This window comes from Oenanthe melanoleuca, chromosome 4 (assembly GCF_029582105.1).
Source record: "Oenanthe melanoleuca isolate GR-GAL-2019-014 chromosome 4, OMel1.0, whole genome shotgun sequence".
Taxonomy (NCBI): Eukaryota; Metazoa; Chordata; class Aves; order Passeriformes; family Muscicapidae; genus Oenanthe; species Oenanthe melanoleuca.
In genome coordinates, this window is record NC_079337.1 from 10751017 (window position 1) to 10766784 (window position 15768).

At 38.5% G+C, this 15768-nt stretch overlaps 2 protein-coding genes across 7 annotated transcripts in view; both read left to right on the plus strand.

Annotated features, from left to right (window-relative positions):
• The window catches only part of GAB1 (GRB2 associated binding protein 1), a 94930-nt gene extending 87176 nt beyond the window's left edge, over positions 1–7754 (plus strand). For all 6 annotated transcript variants that reach the window (XM_056489677.1, XM_056489675.1, XM_056489680.1 and 3 more), the window contains 4 exons: positions 1282–1375; positions 1718–1841; positions 4675–4797; positions 5866–7754. In XM_056489677.1, the coding sequence (XP_056345652.1) occupies positions 1282–1375; positions 1718–1841; positions 4675–4797; positions 5866–6024 (500 nt within the window). In that variant the 3' untranslated portion in view covers positions 6025–7754. The remainder of the gene's footprint in view (positions 1–1281; positions 1376–1717; positions 1842–4674; positions 4798–5865) is intronic.
• Positions 1–15768, plus strand: part of NUDT9 (nudix hydrolase 9) — a 196530-nt gene that overhangs the window by 86389 nt on the left and 94373 nt on the right. The gene's annotated exons all lie outside the window — the stretch shown is intronic.

A 15768-nucleotide genomic window follows, 5' to 3' on the forward strand; every position in this document is an offset into this window, starting at 1 on the left:
AATTAATTTGATGGGCTTTATTGAAGATGCTGAGTTGGTGCCTTATATAGTTACAAGAAGCAGAGAAAATAATGAAAAACATTAAAAATCTCACAGAAATATCACTGATTACCTGTGGATTTTAAAGTCCATTGCAGCTGGATGAAATACTTCTGCTGTTCTTGGTGGGCTTTGGACAAAGTCCTGGCTCTGTCTCTGCTGCAGCAGTATCTTGCCCACTGTTTATTCCTGCCAGGTAGTCTCAGACCCTTACAGAGGACTTGAGCCAAACTGATCAATTTTTGTGTCAGCCATGCTTTAGTATCATTTTGCCATTCAGTTCTATCACTGCACGCCTGACACTCGATCTTAGTGAACCTGCCAAGAGGCAGAAAACTCATGGTGGGAGGGAGCACAGGGAGAGAAAGAGCTGTTTTTATGATGACATTGCATTTTGTTTTCTAAAAACAAAAGGGAGGATAAAGTTGACAGCAGTTTGTGATTTTTTTTTTCCACAAGCCTTTTTATACTTTTGTTTTTAATGTTTAGGAGGGGTGAGACATATAAGCTGGAGGGAGGGATAAGTGTTTCTTGCTGATAGCCAACTCGTGGCTCTGTTCTGAAAATGGAATTTTTAAATGGCACTTTTTTTGAGCCCAGTGTTAGCTGACATGAGTGGCACAAGCTGTCATGGGTGGCGCGTTGCTCTGCTCTCCTGTGGATGAGCACTGAAGCGAGCCAGGCTCTTCCTGCTGCTGGCTCATTTCTCACTTTTGCAGGCTTAGGCTTAGCTGCAGGTTCTGCCCACTCGTGGAGCTGTGAAACCTCACCAATAAGAGCACATGTACACAGCCAGGGCAGAGTTTGCATATTAACAAGTGGCCCTGAGCCAAGAAAAGTCCCCAGAGTTGGCTCAGCTCATCGGCCCTGCCCTGGGCTTGCCAGCTCAACAAGTCACCCCAGCAGAATGAGGACAGAACACGATGCTGCCACTTGCAGAATCTCTTTTCAAAACAGAATTACCACCTAAAAGTATGTGCTGCAAAATTCTGAAATTGCAGGGTTTTTAAAAAATATTATATTTTAATTTTTTTAAGGGATGTTTCTTTTCATCACCTGAAAATCTTAAAAATATAAGTTAATATATCAAGTCTTTCTGAAAATGGAAGTGTCTCCCTTTCCTTACTACTATTTACTATTTGAAAGACAGAGGGTTTTTGTATATTTAGGCTGTGAAAATCTATTAAATTGAAGTTTTTTTAGGAATGTTCTGTGCTTTACAATTGTCTGTTTCTCACATAGCAAAACCAGCTCCACTAGAAATAAAACCTCTGCCTGAATGGGAAGAACTACAAGCTCCAGTTAGATCTCCTATCACCAGAAGCTTTGCACGAGAGTAAGTTTCTTGGCTTTTCCTCATTCAGGTTATTCATTTTTGCTGACTAGAGTGTTAATAAATGTGTGTACATCTGTATCATATTTTTAGCTTGTTTGTAGCTTGAAGTTTCCTTTGGAAGAGTGTGAGTCTGTGTGTGTATCTGTGCACTGAAATAAAATGTGTCCGTGTGAAATTGTGTTTTGTGATATTAAATATAAGGGACTGAGTATAACCAAAATAATGTGACACTCTAGTAAACTTGAATGAAAATTTCAGCTCTAATACGCTTATTGTTGTTGTTTACCAGGAGGTTTAAGATATTTGAGATGTATTGTTTGTAAAATAATTCCTGGTAATTAGCTCCTCCAGGTTTCCCGTGTCTCCCAGACCGGATTCAGTTCATAGCACAACTTCCAGCAGTGACTCGCACGACAGTGAAGAGAATTATGTATCCATGAACCCAAATCAGTCCACTGAAGACCCAGTATGTAAAATCTACATCTTAACTACTCTCTTCCTGCGCAGTCTTTACTTTTAAATCATGCAAACACAGATCCTTCGCTCGACATCATTCCCTTTATACTTCTAGATCAACAGAATAATAAAAACTTCTCCATAGCAAAGCTGTAATTTAGGTAGGATTTCACTGAAGAAGTTAAGAGCATAAAGAGAATGGTTGACATACATATCTATTATATAAAACATTTCAAGACATGGCTTTTTTTCCTACCTCTTTCCTAGAATCTGTCCCCTCTTTGCAATTGCTTGTCCTTGGGCTATGCACCAGTTCAGTATTATGACATCAAGGGAAAGGAACTGTCCTAGGACCTCTGAGACATGCTTAAAAAATTGTATTAAAAGGAAATGTAGAAGGAACTGGGGAGAAAAAAGATTGATACTTCTTGTATTCATCCTATGGAAACTGAACCACTTGTATTTTATTAGGCTTCTTTCAAAGGAGAGGATAGAAGGAACCTTTGTGTATTGAGTGTCTGTATTTTTTCCCCTTTGGGGGAGGATTTTCTCAGATAATGAAGCTTCAGATACTCAGCATGGAGTGCAGCTAGTTAGGAAAAGTTAATGATGCACACTGTGGTTTTTCTTTGGTGAGGGGAAGGAGAGAGAAAAAGAAGAACCAAGAGCAGTAGTTTTAAGGAAGACAATAACAATAGACCTAGGCTGAAACTAAAATGTGGTTTAGAATAATTATAAAACAGTGGAGGAATCCTGTATCTTGAGCTCAGCTTTTTGTCCAGTATAGAATCATGGAATGGTTTGGATTGGAAGGGACCTTAAAGATCATCCATGCCATGGGCAGGGACACTCCATTAGACCAGATTGTTCAAAGCCCCATCTAGTCAGTTCAGTGCACTCACATGTTTGGGTTCTTAGCAGAGAATACAGCAGCATTTTTCATCTTTAAATCATTTATGTGAGACCTTCTTTGGGGAGGGCCTGTCTAGCACCTTTTTTGTTCTGCTTGTGTGTCTGCCTTCTTATACGGCATGTGCTGGCCCATCTCCCTGCCCCTGGACTCTCCTCTTGCAAGGCTGTTGGCTTCCCTGTCCCCTGCTGCTCTGGATCCCCTGCCAGCCTCCTCCAGTGTCCCTGTCCCCAGCTCACCACTGCAGGTCCCCTTGGTGCCTGGGGGAGCTGGTGGGGTGCAGCTCCAGAGCTTTGTGCCGTGCCTGTTGTGCTTCCCCCAGCACGGGGAAGCTGCTGATGTTAAATCTTAGCCCCTCTCTTGCAAGGGTAAGTAATGGGTGATGTCCCATTCCACAGGTGTGAGAAACATCCCATTTTACACCAGGAAATAGCTCCACTGTGCCCACAGTTCTCCCTGCACAAAATCAGAGTTCAACCCATTTCTGTTGATTCTTAAGGCTGTTCCAGGGGCTTCACTTCCATACCAAGATGGTACAATTAATGCCCCAGCTCATTAATATCTTCTGTTTGCTTGCACTGGTCCTATTTTCAGGTTATTCTACAGATTTCCTTTCTGTTTCTTCTGCGTGCATTTAAAGTTTCTGTTTCCTAATGCATATGTTCTGCCTGCCTAGTTTGTTTGAAATAACAGATTATGTTTTGTTCCAAGAGTAACAGCTTTTTAAATTTGTGCTGGAAACATTGATACAGAATCTGATTTTTGTATGTTTAATACGCAGAAATTTGTTCAGAGTATTTGAGCAACAAAAATGAACTTGTATCAGTTGTCTGTGTTTGTCCTTGTTACCACTTAATATTAAATGAGTTGGACAATAGAGATATAAATACAATTTTAAAATCCCAGCCCATTTGGCTTTTGCCCTTAAAATGTTTTATTTCCTAAAGAACCAGAACATTTCCAGATATCTCATGGCCTTTGTTTTAAAATCTGACTTTTTGAGAATTTTTACTTGTTCCAACTCTCTCTTAGCAAGGAGTCTGTATTTCTTCATCTTCTTCTGTCATCAGCTTTGAAGCATCTTGTTTGGACGTGTCATACTTACGTTTTATTTAATAAAATCAGCAATATTCTGCTTTTTCTTTCAAGTTGCTCTCAGCCTTACCCTTCTGTCTTTCCTTCTGCCTTCCTCTTCATTTTTTGCTGACTGCTGCCCTCTGTCTTCCTGTTTTTTTCTTTATCTTTTAGAGAAGAGTCCTTCTATTGTACTGTTCCTATAACACCTGTTAAGAGGGAGGGATCAGGCTGGGAGAGGACAGAGGAGGTGAGGCTGTAAAAGTCTGGGCTAATTGAATTTTAGGTATATACAATGCAACTTCAGGCAGCCCTACACATATTTTCCAAAGTTTTAATATTTTGATCTTGTCAGTTGAACAATACTCTGATTTTCAGCTTAATCATAATGACTTTTGAATGAAATGTAAAAGTTTCATTTTTAGCTTTGTCACTACTGTAAAGCAGAAATTATTGTAGGTATTTAACAACAGCTTAAGGAAATAAAAAAGTTTGTGCTTAACTAATGCTAAATTTGAGATATAATGACTACATTTAAAAAGAGCAAAACACGCTCTGTTCATATTTCATGTTATGAAGGGGACATTGAGTGGAAGGCACAGATGGGTTTGGTGGCAACCTTAAATTTGGGGGGTGGTTTTCAGGTTTTTTCCTCCCATTGGCTTCTGACTCTGTCCCAGTTTTTACATAGAATGTATCCCCTTGCCATACAGGGTCAATGAAATTTGCATGATTTAAGTGATTGCAAGAGTCTCAGTCTGAACCTTTAACATTTTGGCAGTTTATAGTAAGCATATTTGATAATGTGGACCACTAGTTTGTACATTTGTAGCTGAGTTTTTTTGTATTATGATTTCAGAATTTGTTTGGAAGCAACAGCCTTGATGGAGGAAGCAGCCCTATGGTAAAACCTAAAGGAGATAAACAAGTGGAATATTTAGATCTGGACCTAGATTCGGGAAAGTCTACCCCACCTCGTAAGGTAAGCAGATATTCAGCTCTTGCAGTTCTGCCATTAGGAGTTCAAATTGCCTTCAGCAAATCCTCTCAATGATCATTTCTCAAATGGTCAGTTGAGGGACAGTGTTGGATCTTTCAGAGATACCAGTGCTTGTTCTGGATCTGTTTGGGACACCCAGTTGCTGTTTTCATGTTAACTTACATGAGCTTGTTTCTCACTGTCCCCAGAACAGTTCTGCCATCAGGAGGTCAAAATTGCCTTCAGCAAGATCCTCTTAATGGTCATTTCTCAAATGGTCAGTTGAGGGACAGTGTTGGACATTTCAGAGATACCAGTGCTTGTTCTGTATCGGTCTGGGCCACCTTATTAGTCAGTGAGTCAAGAGTCTCTCTGAATTCTTCAGAGAGAAATCAGAGTGCAGGGATTAAGTAAGTTTTAAGGTAGGTTCTAATGCTTTTAGTGAGTGAAAAGTTTCAAATGCCACAGTAGCAGTGAGTGTTCTAGTAAAAGTTAAAACATACTGATATCTTCAGTAGAAGATCCAGGCCCACAGTTGTAGACAGGACTTAGACATAATAAAGCTATAGTAAGAATATTGCTTACATTTCTTAAATAGAACAAGACAGATTGTATGTGTAGTCTTATACCTAACCTGGTGTGCTAAGAAACTAGAATTCTAATAAGTTAAAGAGTAGTAGTCCGAGTTTGTGTCTTAGCTTGTTAAAAAAGTCCCATATAAGAATATGCATTGAAAAGAATTGTTGCTTTTAGCCATTGTAGCTTTTAGTCACTTGCTTTTAGCCATTCTGGCTTCTAGCCATTCGCTTATTGCTACTGCTTTTGCTAGCTGCTTTGCTATTGCTTGTCTGTGTACTGTTGAGACAGATGTGCTTTGTAATAAATAATCTAACTATTAGCTGCTTTGCTTATTTAAGATAACCCAACAAAGTAAGAGCCTAAAAGCTCCAGAGTAGAAGCCTAAGAGCTCCAGAGTAAGTGCCTAAGAGCACTGGGAGGGCAAAGAACCCCACAGCACCTGGTTGCTGTTTTGTTGTTGACTCACATGAGCTTGTTTCTGGCTGTCCCCAGAAGAAGAGCAGTGGCTCGGGCAGCAGCGTGGCGGACGAGAGGGTGGATTACGTTGTGGTGGACCAGCAGAAAACGCTGGCCCTGAAGAGCACGCGGGAGGCGTGGACTGACGGCAGACAGTCTACGGAGTCCGAGACGCCCACCAAGAGCGTGAAGTGAAAACACTGCCTTGCCTTTGGAGAGCAGGAAGAAGTGAATTTTGGAGAATCACAGAACCACCACAGCACTGTTGTTCGGCTCTACAGTACCTGATTGCCCGGGGTGGGAATCGCTTCCTCACCGAATAGGATGGAAGCCAAAGGACACTTTGAATATATCAAAGGAACTTTAAGATCACGAATTGGCTCTGTGGTGTCTGGAAAAATCACAGCCTGTAAATAATATGTACAAAAATATCACTTAGCTTTCAGAAAACCTTTTGGTCTGTAGTTAACACATTTGTAGTATTACTGTGTTTATGCACTTTTTCAGTTACCATGTTGGTTCAGGTATTCACAGTTAGTGTACCTTAATGCCTAATTCATCTGGAGAGTTCTTTTTTCCTTACACTACTATTCCTTACAATTTTAGGTTAATTAAGCTACATGTAGATACAGAAATTAATATTTGAACTTCATTTTAACAACTCAAAATTGATTTTGAAGAAATACTTTCACAATTGAATAATCTACTTGAAATGCCAAGAGACAACCGTTAGTTACATACTTGTTTATATTTAATACACACAAGATTATTTGGAAGTCTACAGGTTACCTTCCTAACAAAAAATTGCTGTGAGTTAATAATAATGAACTGTACTGGGTTTAGCCCTAAAATCCTGGCTTATATGTTAGTTGTTAGTGGTGGAACTTCTATTGTATTTTATTAATGACAGTGTTCTGTGTTCAATGGGTGAAGATTCTGCAGGGTGGGATCTTACACATTCAAAGACTGAATAATTAAATGCCGAATAAGCCTGCAAACCACTGATGGCATGCAGTAATATTGTGATCTCACACTTATTAACAAGAAATAACCTTTATATTATTTACAGAAGGTAGAGTATATAAATCAGGTACGTACCAAGCACTGTTGTGCTAATACACTGATCAGGTTTAGACAATGAGCTTTAGTTTTGTACTGTTTAGAAGTTCTAATGTCAGTTTTCAGTTCAAGATTAATGGGACAGTTTGACATTCACTTTTTGTAGTACTAGCAAAATACTGTGATTTTGAATTAGACATTAATTCAAATGGAAATACTATGTTTTAACACCATAGTGCCCTTCTTATGAGCTCTATTTTACTTTAATCTCCTGCTTGGCCTTATATTTAAATCCCTATGCAACTGATATTTTATATCTCTGTTTTTAAAAATTAGATAATTTTCCTAAATGATCCCCTTGTAAACCACTTGTTGCTCTTTCCTGGTACAGGATTTTAAGCTCTGTATACTGTGATCCTTTATTTTACTATGCCAGTTCCAAATAATAATCTGCCTTGGTTTAGAAACATTTTTTGTTATTTGGAAGAAGATAGAATTCTTTAAATACACAAATGAGTTAGGTCTAGATAGAAAACTTACTAACACTTTTGTTTTATCCAAATCCCCTCAAGTAAGTGGTTGGTTTCATTTTCTTGCCCAATTGTTTTATTTTGTCCAGATCATTTAAAAGTTGAGCATAAAGCTGCATTGTTTTCTGGCATGTTGGCCTTTGTACTGTGCCTAATCTACCATCGGTTGTTTCTCTCCCCTCACAGCCACAATCTACAGTATGTAAATTATCTTATTCTTAACAAAGATTCTTTTTAAATTAGTAATATTTTGATGCTTTGAATGTTCATTTTAAAAAAAGAAACTAAACACAATGCATTTTGAGGTGAATTTTAAATAAATCAAGTTGTTCGGTTTTGATGTGTAAACTCTGTCCTGTGAAGCAGCAAACAGATGTCAGTGTGTCTGGGAAGGTGCCTGGATGCCAACCACGTTTTGTCAGACTTGTAATTACCTCCTACTACCTCTCAAAAACCACATGTACAGCTAGAACAATTTTTAACATGAATCTCTGATTTAAAACTCTGCACCAAGAAGCCAAATAATGTGAATCCCACTCTCCTGGGAGCCAGGAAAAAATCAGTCTCCTAGGCTGGCCTCTGTTGCTGAGCTAGTGATAGAAGGTGGGTTTGCTCCAAGTTTGCCGACATCAGTCCTTGATTTACAGATTACAGTTACTCTTTCTTAATTTAAAATTTGGCAGGATTCACAATATAATTTTTTATTATGATTGAGAATCCACTCTTAATTTCTAGGCTTTTCTCCTTTCTTTTGTTAAGGAAACCAGGAGCTTCCACACTGTACAGACAGTGCAACATTTTCTTAGTAGAAGTCTACAATTTCCCCTTAATTAGATTTCCAAGCAGTTTTCCCCTCCATATTCCAGTTTTACATTTTCCATACTTACGTGTCATCCATTGTATGTTCAGAATCAGAGGTGTGATACTAACTTCTGATGATACATCTCATTTTCACCAGTGAAGCTAAAGGGGCTTCACAGTGCAGACATGTCTGAGCTCTTGGATGGTCCAAGGATGTGAATCTAAAATTGAAAATGCGACTCCTAAAGTTGTAGGTGGCAGAAAGCAAGTGAAACTGATATCAGCTCTGTGCCACTTCCAGTTACTAGCTTTGTGAGGACACTCCTGTTGGAGGCAAGCTGGTGCAAACTCCAGCAGATACTGGTGCAGAAGTAGCTTGTCAGTGTTGCTTGTCAAGTGTTCCTTTTTCAAATAGGTAAGTTTTTTCTTGTTTCACTGAAACTATATGTTACCAGCTGCAGATACAGTTGTCATTGCTGTATGTGTCATTATAAATTGCAAATATATACCTGCAGTAAGTCTTTTATAAATACACAACGTCTTGCTCTTAAAAATCAAAAGAAAACTTGGTGCTTTGTGCACTAAGATTGACTTGAGAGGTGATCTGGTATCATTCCGTGTTGTGATCTGAACATTTCTTTATCTGGTAAGTACCAATGGCCACACCTTTACACACTATGATATAATTGCTATTACCTCATGAAGTGCAGGTGCAAACACAGCTGCTCTGTTCCACTAAAACTTGTAATGTGACATTGAAAAAGGTGAAAATGTGGTCATTAGCCTTTTTTTCTTTCCTAACATTTGTATTTATGTAAAAAAGTAATAGCAATCCATTCATGTATGGCAGTTGCGACACAGTGCCACACTTAGGGAGTACAGACAAATTACAGTATGGCTGTGTTGATTAAGTAATTTAGAATTCATCACTTCTTGTAGCTAATTAGGGAGTGATGGGCACCTCTGTGGCTTTCACAGTGCACTATGTGCCAAGCAAGATTTTTATCAGAAATTTAAGTTTAGCTATTACTGCAGCAGTAAATTTTTATATGTGTATGTGTATGTACATACATATATATATATATATATATATATATATATATATAATATCTGGCAAAAGTACTTTGGAAACTTAGCAGCCCTGGGCAGAAGTTCCATTCCCTCTTAGCTATAGAGGCTTGTATATGTTTATTTGCTCAAGGAGAAGGTATTGCCATACAATATCAGTGTGCAATTTGGACAGCAATAGTGTCACTTCATCTGTTGAAATATTTCATACCTGTAGTTCTTAAGAAGCTCAGCACTATCCACAGGTGCAGTTAAATTTGGAGATTATCCTCCATATTTCCTACATCTGCTCTTGATCTCTGTGTATTGCACCAAACTGCTTCTTAAATGTTCATTTCTCATTTATTTTATTACTTGGGGATACTAATATGGTCCATGACCACAAGAAAAGGTGCTTGTCTAGCAAATAGTGTAATAAATGTTCCACAACAACATTGTGTTGATTGGGTGCAAATGAACTAAATCCCAAGCAATGAGGTTTCTGGCTTTTTGCCTTAACTGAACAAACATTTTGAGTTCAGCATTCAGCCTGACAAGGTGCAGAGTGAGATACAAAGAAAACGTGTTGAGAGGGTTATGAACAATGTCTTTGACATTTGAAGTTTATGTTTATGGTTCTGCAGCCCTGATGTTTTCAGTAGCAAAAGTGGGAGGAGAACAGGTACTGAATGCATGACCATTGAAAAGTTTTTGCCATCTAGTTGTTAGGTAAACAGAACTAGACTGTTCTGGTGACAGTGGTTTTCTTTCTAGATGGTCTAGAAAAGAAAATTCCCATGTTTTATTTGAAAGGGATGATCTATGTTTGCTTCAGCTTTTTAATAAGAAGCAGGTTAGCTGAAGTGTATAGTTGTGCAATCTGCTGTGCACACACGTAAAATATTTAACTTTAATATGCTAAAATGAAATAGGAAAAACTCCTGTACAGTTTAGAACATAGAGCACCAAGTTGGTAAAATGGAGAGTATCCATGTTTTCCTACAAATATAAAGCCAGCACTTGTAGTAATCATCATGATTCTCTCTTGAATATTCTCCCAGGATCTCTCATCATTGCCAAGCCTTTTCCTGGTAAGTAATATCTGCAGTGAAATTAAAAGAAAATGTGTATCACAATTTCAGAAAGGCCAATCCTAATAAGATTTTAATAAATGCTGTTTGAGGTCCTGGTTTAATGAGTGTATGTGGGGCTTAAAACATCTGATTGTTTTAATCAGAAGGCCAGAAGAGGAGGAGAATATAAATACACCTTATTTTCCCTAAAATCCTACCAGACTTTAAAATATGTAAGTTTTCATATTTCTATGTGCTTTTCAGGGAATGTACTTTGGAGAAAGGAATCACTACTTGCACCTGTGCACTTGTGCTGATTTTTGCACAATTACAAACTATGCAGACTAACTGAAATGTTTAGGGTTTTTTTCTTTCCATTATGTGTTAGGTGAAGGATGCAGACCTAGGAGTCTGGAGATGCCTCAGGCTGGCCTGCTGATGTGCCTCAGAGTCTGGAGTTAATTGCATCAAAACTGTGATTCAACCCTCTGCTGAGGTGATCTTCACAGTAATACCTATAAATCATGCTGTGCGTATATAATTATTTTTAAAAAATTAATCACAATTGAAACCCAAATGTTGGAAACAAATGGTGTTTAGAGTTAAGCTCCATAATCTCCAGTTAGGCATAGAGCAGCATTTGAAAAGGCATTATGTGTAACAGGGTTCAAATTCCCCAGGCACACAAATCCATTTAGGATCTTTTGAGGAGCAGAATTTAATATTCAAGGCATCACTGTTCTCTTTAAGTAAGTGAAAGTTCCAAGAACTTTCTCAAAATCTAATTTCTACTCAATTATGTAAATGTAAGTTTAGCAATTAAATTCTAAAAACACTCCTTGTGTTTTAACTATATTTTTTCTTCCATAAATGAAAGAAGTGATGATTCTTAAGACATTTTTGCCTTTAGCTCTACTTACTGACAGCCCAGTATGAGGAAGCACAAAATAGACTTGGCTCTTGAACTACTTTAAAAAGAAGGAAAAAAAGTAAAGGAGCCACCCAGGACCAGGATTTAGCCTCTGATCCCCTCACACACCATGGGGTGCAGTTGCCCCCAGTTCCAGTGCCCAATTAGAAGTTGGGGCACAGATCCTGTGGCTGTACTCAGGAAGAACCAACAAGCTCTGAAAAAGTGATTGGCCTAAAAACATGAAGCAAAAATTTAGTTTTGGAGAGGGTTGGTGGGTTTGTTTCCTCTTTGTAAAATGAAAAGGATAATATTTAGGATTGTATGCAAGTATACTCAGCACTACCCTTTGAGAGCTGTGCTGTAGCTCACTATAAACACTGTTGTTCACCCCATTTTTTTTCTATCTGTGATCTGCATTCTTTGTAGAGCATTTGGTGTAACAGGTGAAGCCATCTTTAAAGTTTGGGGTCAAGGATCAGAAAGCATTGGCTCCCTAGAAATAAATTTCCAATGGATAGTTCTAAGATCTTGAGCTTTTCCTTTAGGAGGTACATGGTGTATAAGGATGGAAACTTGAAGCAAGCAGTTATTTTTCTGTAAATGGGATGTTATTCTGCTTTAAAAAAAAAAACCAAACAAAATTATTTAAAAATAAATTATTTTAAATTATCCATTCTATGCACACACAATATCAGATTTTTCTCTCAGTAGTTATCTCCCCTGCATCATAATGATCTGAATAAATGTTGTTACATTTTCTCCAGGACTTAGTTCTTTCGTGACGTCTTATTTTGATTTCCCGTGTCTTTCTGACATGATTTTCCCCCCAGCCATTCTCTTTAATTAAAAGAGGGTTGAAAACCAATTACTTTTCTAACAGCTGGTCTGTTTTCTGTGAGTGAGCAGGAGGTTTTTTTCATGTAGCAAATCTCTGTTGTGATTCAGAATAATCACTACTGCAGAAAGGAATTCAGATGATGTATACAAAGCGGTAACTCCAGAAGCAGTGGCTATAGGCTAATACAAAAGGCATATTCATGTCTAAAACCAAGGGCTCAGAAAATACAGGTGGCACAAAACAACCACAGTCCACAGCACACATGAGAACCCACCATTTTTGCAATAAAAGCTGTGTAGGAAGCTCCTATCTATTCTGATAGTATAGTTACAGGAAAGCAGATTTTTATCAATGTTAAGTGTCAAAGTGTCTTTCAAAGTCTTCCATGAGTATTTAAGTATCTAAACACCATGGGGAAAATTGGCCCAGATCACAACTGAGGAGAAACACAGCAGCATAAGAAAGGCAAGAAAACCATGAAAATCAGATCAAGATGCCGTGGCAGAGACATCAATTTGTGGAATTTGGGTGTAGAGGGAGATAGATACCTGTGTTAATGTGGAATCTGACTAGAACTTTTACTTAACCTGCCCATATAGTTAAATTCGAAAAATTAAAGTATTATGTCATGCTTTAAACAGCCTCTTTTTCAGATTTATCCCTATCTTTCACTGAATGTCTGTATCCAACTTCTTAAAGTCTCTTTTTCCTCTAAGAGTAACAGCATCAGGAGGAAGTTTTGATGATCTCAAAGGTCTTTTCCAACCTGTTAATTCTGTGATTCTGTAAGTCAGGTGGTTTAACTGCTGTGCCAATAGGTGGAGGAAGTTTTCCAAAGGAGTATTTCCTTGCTCTGTCTCTCTCTGGTTGTAAAGGTGAGGAGTGAACTTCATGAAAGGGTCAGGGCAGAACCTGGTTTCTGAAAGGGAAGAGTACCCAGAGTTTTGAAAAGGGAGGAATCTGTGTGTGTAATAAAGTGTTGGTGCATTATTTTTTATACAAAAATGTATTTTACATATTGAAAAAAATTTTTTTTTTCCTTTTGGTTGAGTGTTTTCAGTCATAGCAGCGAAGGAATAAAATCTAAAAGCATTTTATTCATTTTGGGTTTTTTTCTGTGAGTGCTGCTTGTTACAGAATCTGCCTTCTTCAAGGATTTCTGTCATGAGTATCAGCAGTTGACTCCATATGGGATTTTTTTTTTTTTTAATGGGTAAATTTTATTGATCAAAGGATTTTAAACTGGACACAAGCAGAGTCTGATATGCTATCTACATGCAATGTTGCGGTTGGGCACAATTTGCAAGACTTTTGGTCTTCACATGTCACTATTTTTGTAGTCTATTTTTTGAAGACAGATGCACAGGAGGCTTAAAAATGTTCATTATAATTTATTTGAGCACAGCTGATGAAGTCTGGGCTGTTTATTTTCTATGAAAGGTTAATTTTACCAGGATGGCTACACTGTAATTTGAACAATCTCAGCGTCATCTTCACTGTACTCAAAATTTAAAGAGCACGTGGAGAAAATTTATGCACCTACATGTAGTAAACTCTAAAACATTTCCATTCCATTAAGGAAACTACTGAACCTTATATATGGTATTGTTTTCATGTGTTTCAAGTCTAATTGTATTTTCTCTTGATGGGATAGTCCAGCTCAACACCAGCCTTGTGAGGAGCTGGAAAAACTGGCAGTATCTCATCCCACCTTAGTTTGGCATTGCAAACTAAAAAAAAAGTTACAAGCCCCCCTAAGATCTGAACACAAACCAAGTTCTCACCCGTCTCTCACCTTCTTGAACCCAAATGACTGCCATATGTCTGATGGAGCAACCACAAACAATTTCTTTTATTTCCCAAATTTTGGGAAGATTTACAGTGCAGCAATGCCTATTAGCATAATTGCTGCACAGCTAATAGTATCATTTAGAGTTGCTCTTACTTGTGGTGTTTCAATTTCTTGTTTAACAAGGAGCCATCTAAAGAATATTAATTAAAGTTATGATTGCACAACTCAGCAACAAAATTGAAAGACGGGTTGCCCGAGAGATTTGACAAAAATCTGTAATTAAACTGTTCTTTACTAACTTCATAAGCATGTTAATAATTAGTTGTCTCTACTGTTGGGTACTGGCTGAGGGGGATTTCTTGCTTTATTGTGTATTTGACCATGATGTAGGTGTTCTTTCCTGCTTTAGTTGGGTTTTTGGTTTGGTTTTTTAGGGGGATGGGGTTTGGTTTTGGTTTTGGTTTTGGTTTTCTGTGGGTTTTTTGCATAGTCTTCTGCTCTGCTTTCAGGATTTCAGAAAATTCAAAAAGAAATTTAGAGCCTTTCATCTTTTAACTTTTGGCAAAATTTTTTCCCCCAATTATTTTGCCTGTTGAAGTAGGTGAATGTTCACCTTTTCTGACACCAAGCACACAAATATCTCAACATCCCTACCTCCTGGCATGGTGCTGTTTTATTTTGCTGGATGGCCAAGGATCAATGACATTTGGATGGAAGTTGTGCTTTCCTTCCTTCCCTATCAAACCAGACTCTGTTAGCTTTAGTCTGATTATAAGAGATGGTTTTGAAGGTGCTGAAATATCCTCACCGCTTTTCCCAAATGCCTGACTTCTTCCCAAGGGCCTTCTACCTCATTTTCCTTCACCAGTGATTTTCCATGTGTGGTTTTGTTAGTGTGCTTTGCAGGGGAGGCAAAAGAGTGAAAAATGGGAAAAGGGGAATGTAGCTCCCTTCCCACCCTGACCTACACTCCTCACCAGATGGAGAGCACTGCATTATCTGAAGCAGCTCTGGGAGAGGGGGCAGGAGCTGAGGCACAGCAGGAGGACACAAGACTGTGCTGGAAAGAGTGGCTAAAATAACATAGTTAAATGTTACTTGCTGCTGCATGCGTTTTAGAAGTTCAAGCTGTGTCCCTGAATGGAGAGAAAAGCATTTAGCAAAGCTCAGGGACTGAGTTTTCATCTGTGGTAAGAGATGACAACGAGGAGTGGAAAAATATGTCAGTTCATTTGTGATTAGCTGAGAAATCCTATTGTAGGAAAATCGAGGTTTTCTGGAAATTTATTATTCTGAGTAGCTCTGACAGAAACAAAGTGACACAATCGTTTGGAAATGTCAAAGCTAATAATTTTGACTTCAAAAAATATTAAAGGATGTCTGTAATACAAGATAATGGAATGAAGGTTGTGATAATCATCATGAAGATGGTCTGTTTTGCTGCTACATTCCAGGTAACAGGGGTTTCTTAGGATCTGAAAGATGCAGCATCTCAAACCTGTGGAGTGCACTCAGTAGCTGCATCTACACTGGCAGCACTAGTGAATACTGCTGAAATAACTACAGGTGTGACAAATCTGCATAAGATTTGTAGAGCAATTTGGATGATGTGGAGACTGTGGCTGTCCAAGCTGTTAACCAGTCAGGGGACTTGTGCTTCTGACTAGCTCAGGTCTGGCCCTTTGGACAGTGCTCTTAAGCAGATTTTCCTGTTCAGTGTCATCCCATTCTGTGTGTTCTGGGATGCACATTGTCAGTGAGGAGGGACACTGCTCCCGTGAGTGAAGGCAGTGCAGGTGTAGATCTGCTCCATCACATCCTGGAGCGGGGATGCTCCAAGCTGGGAGCAGACACTGTGTTGTACTCAGGTGGTTACAAAACTGCGC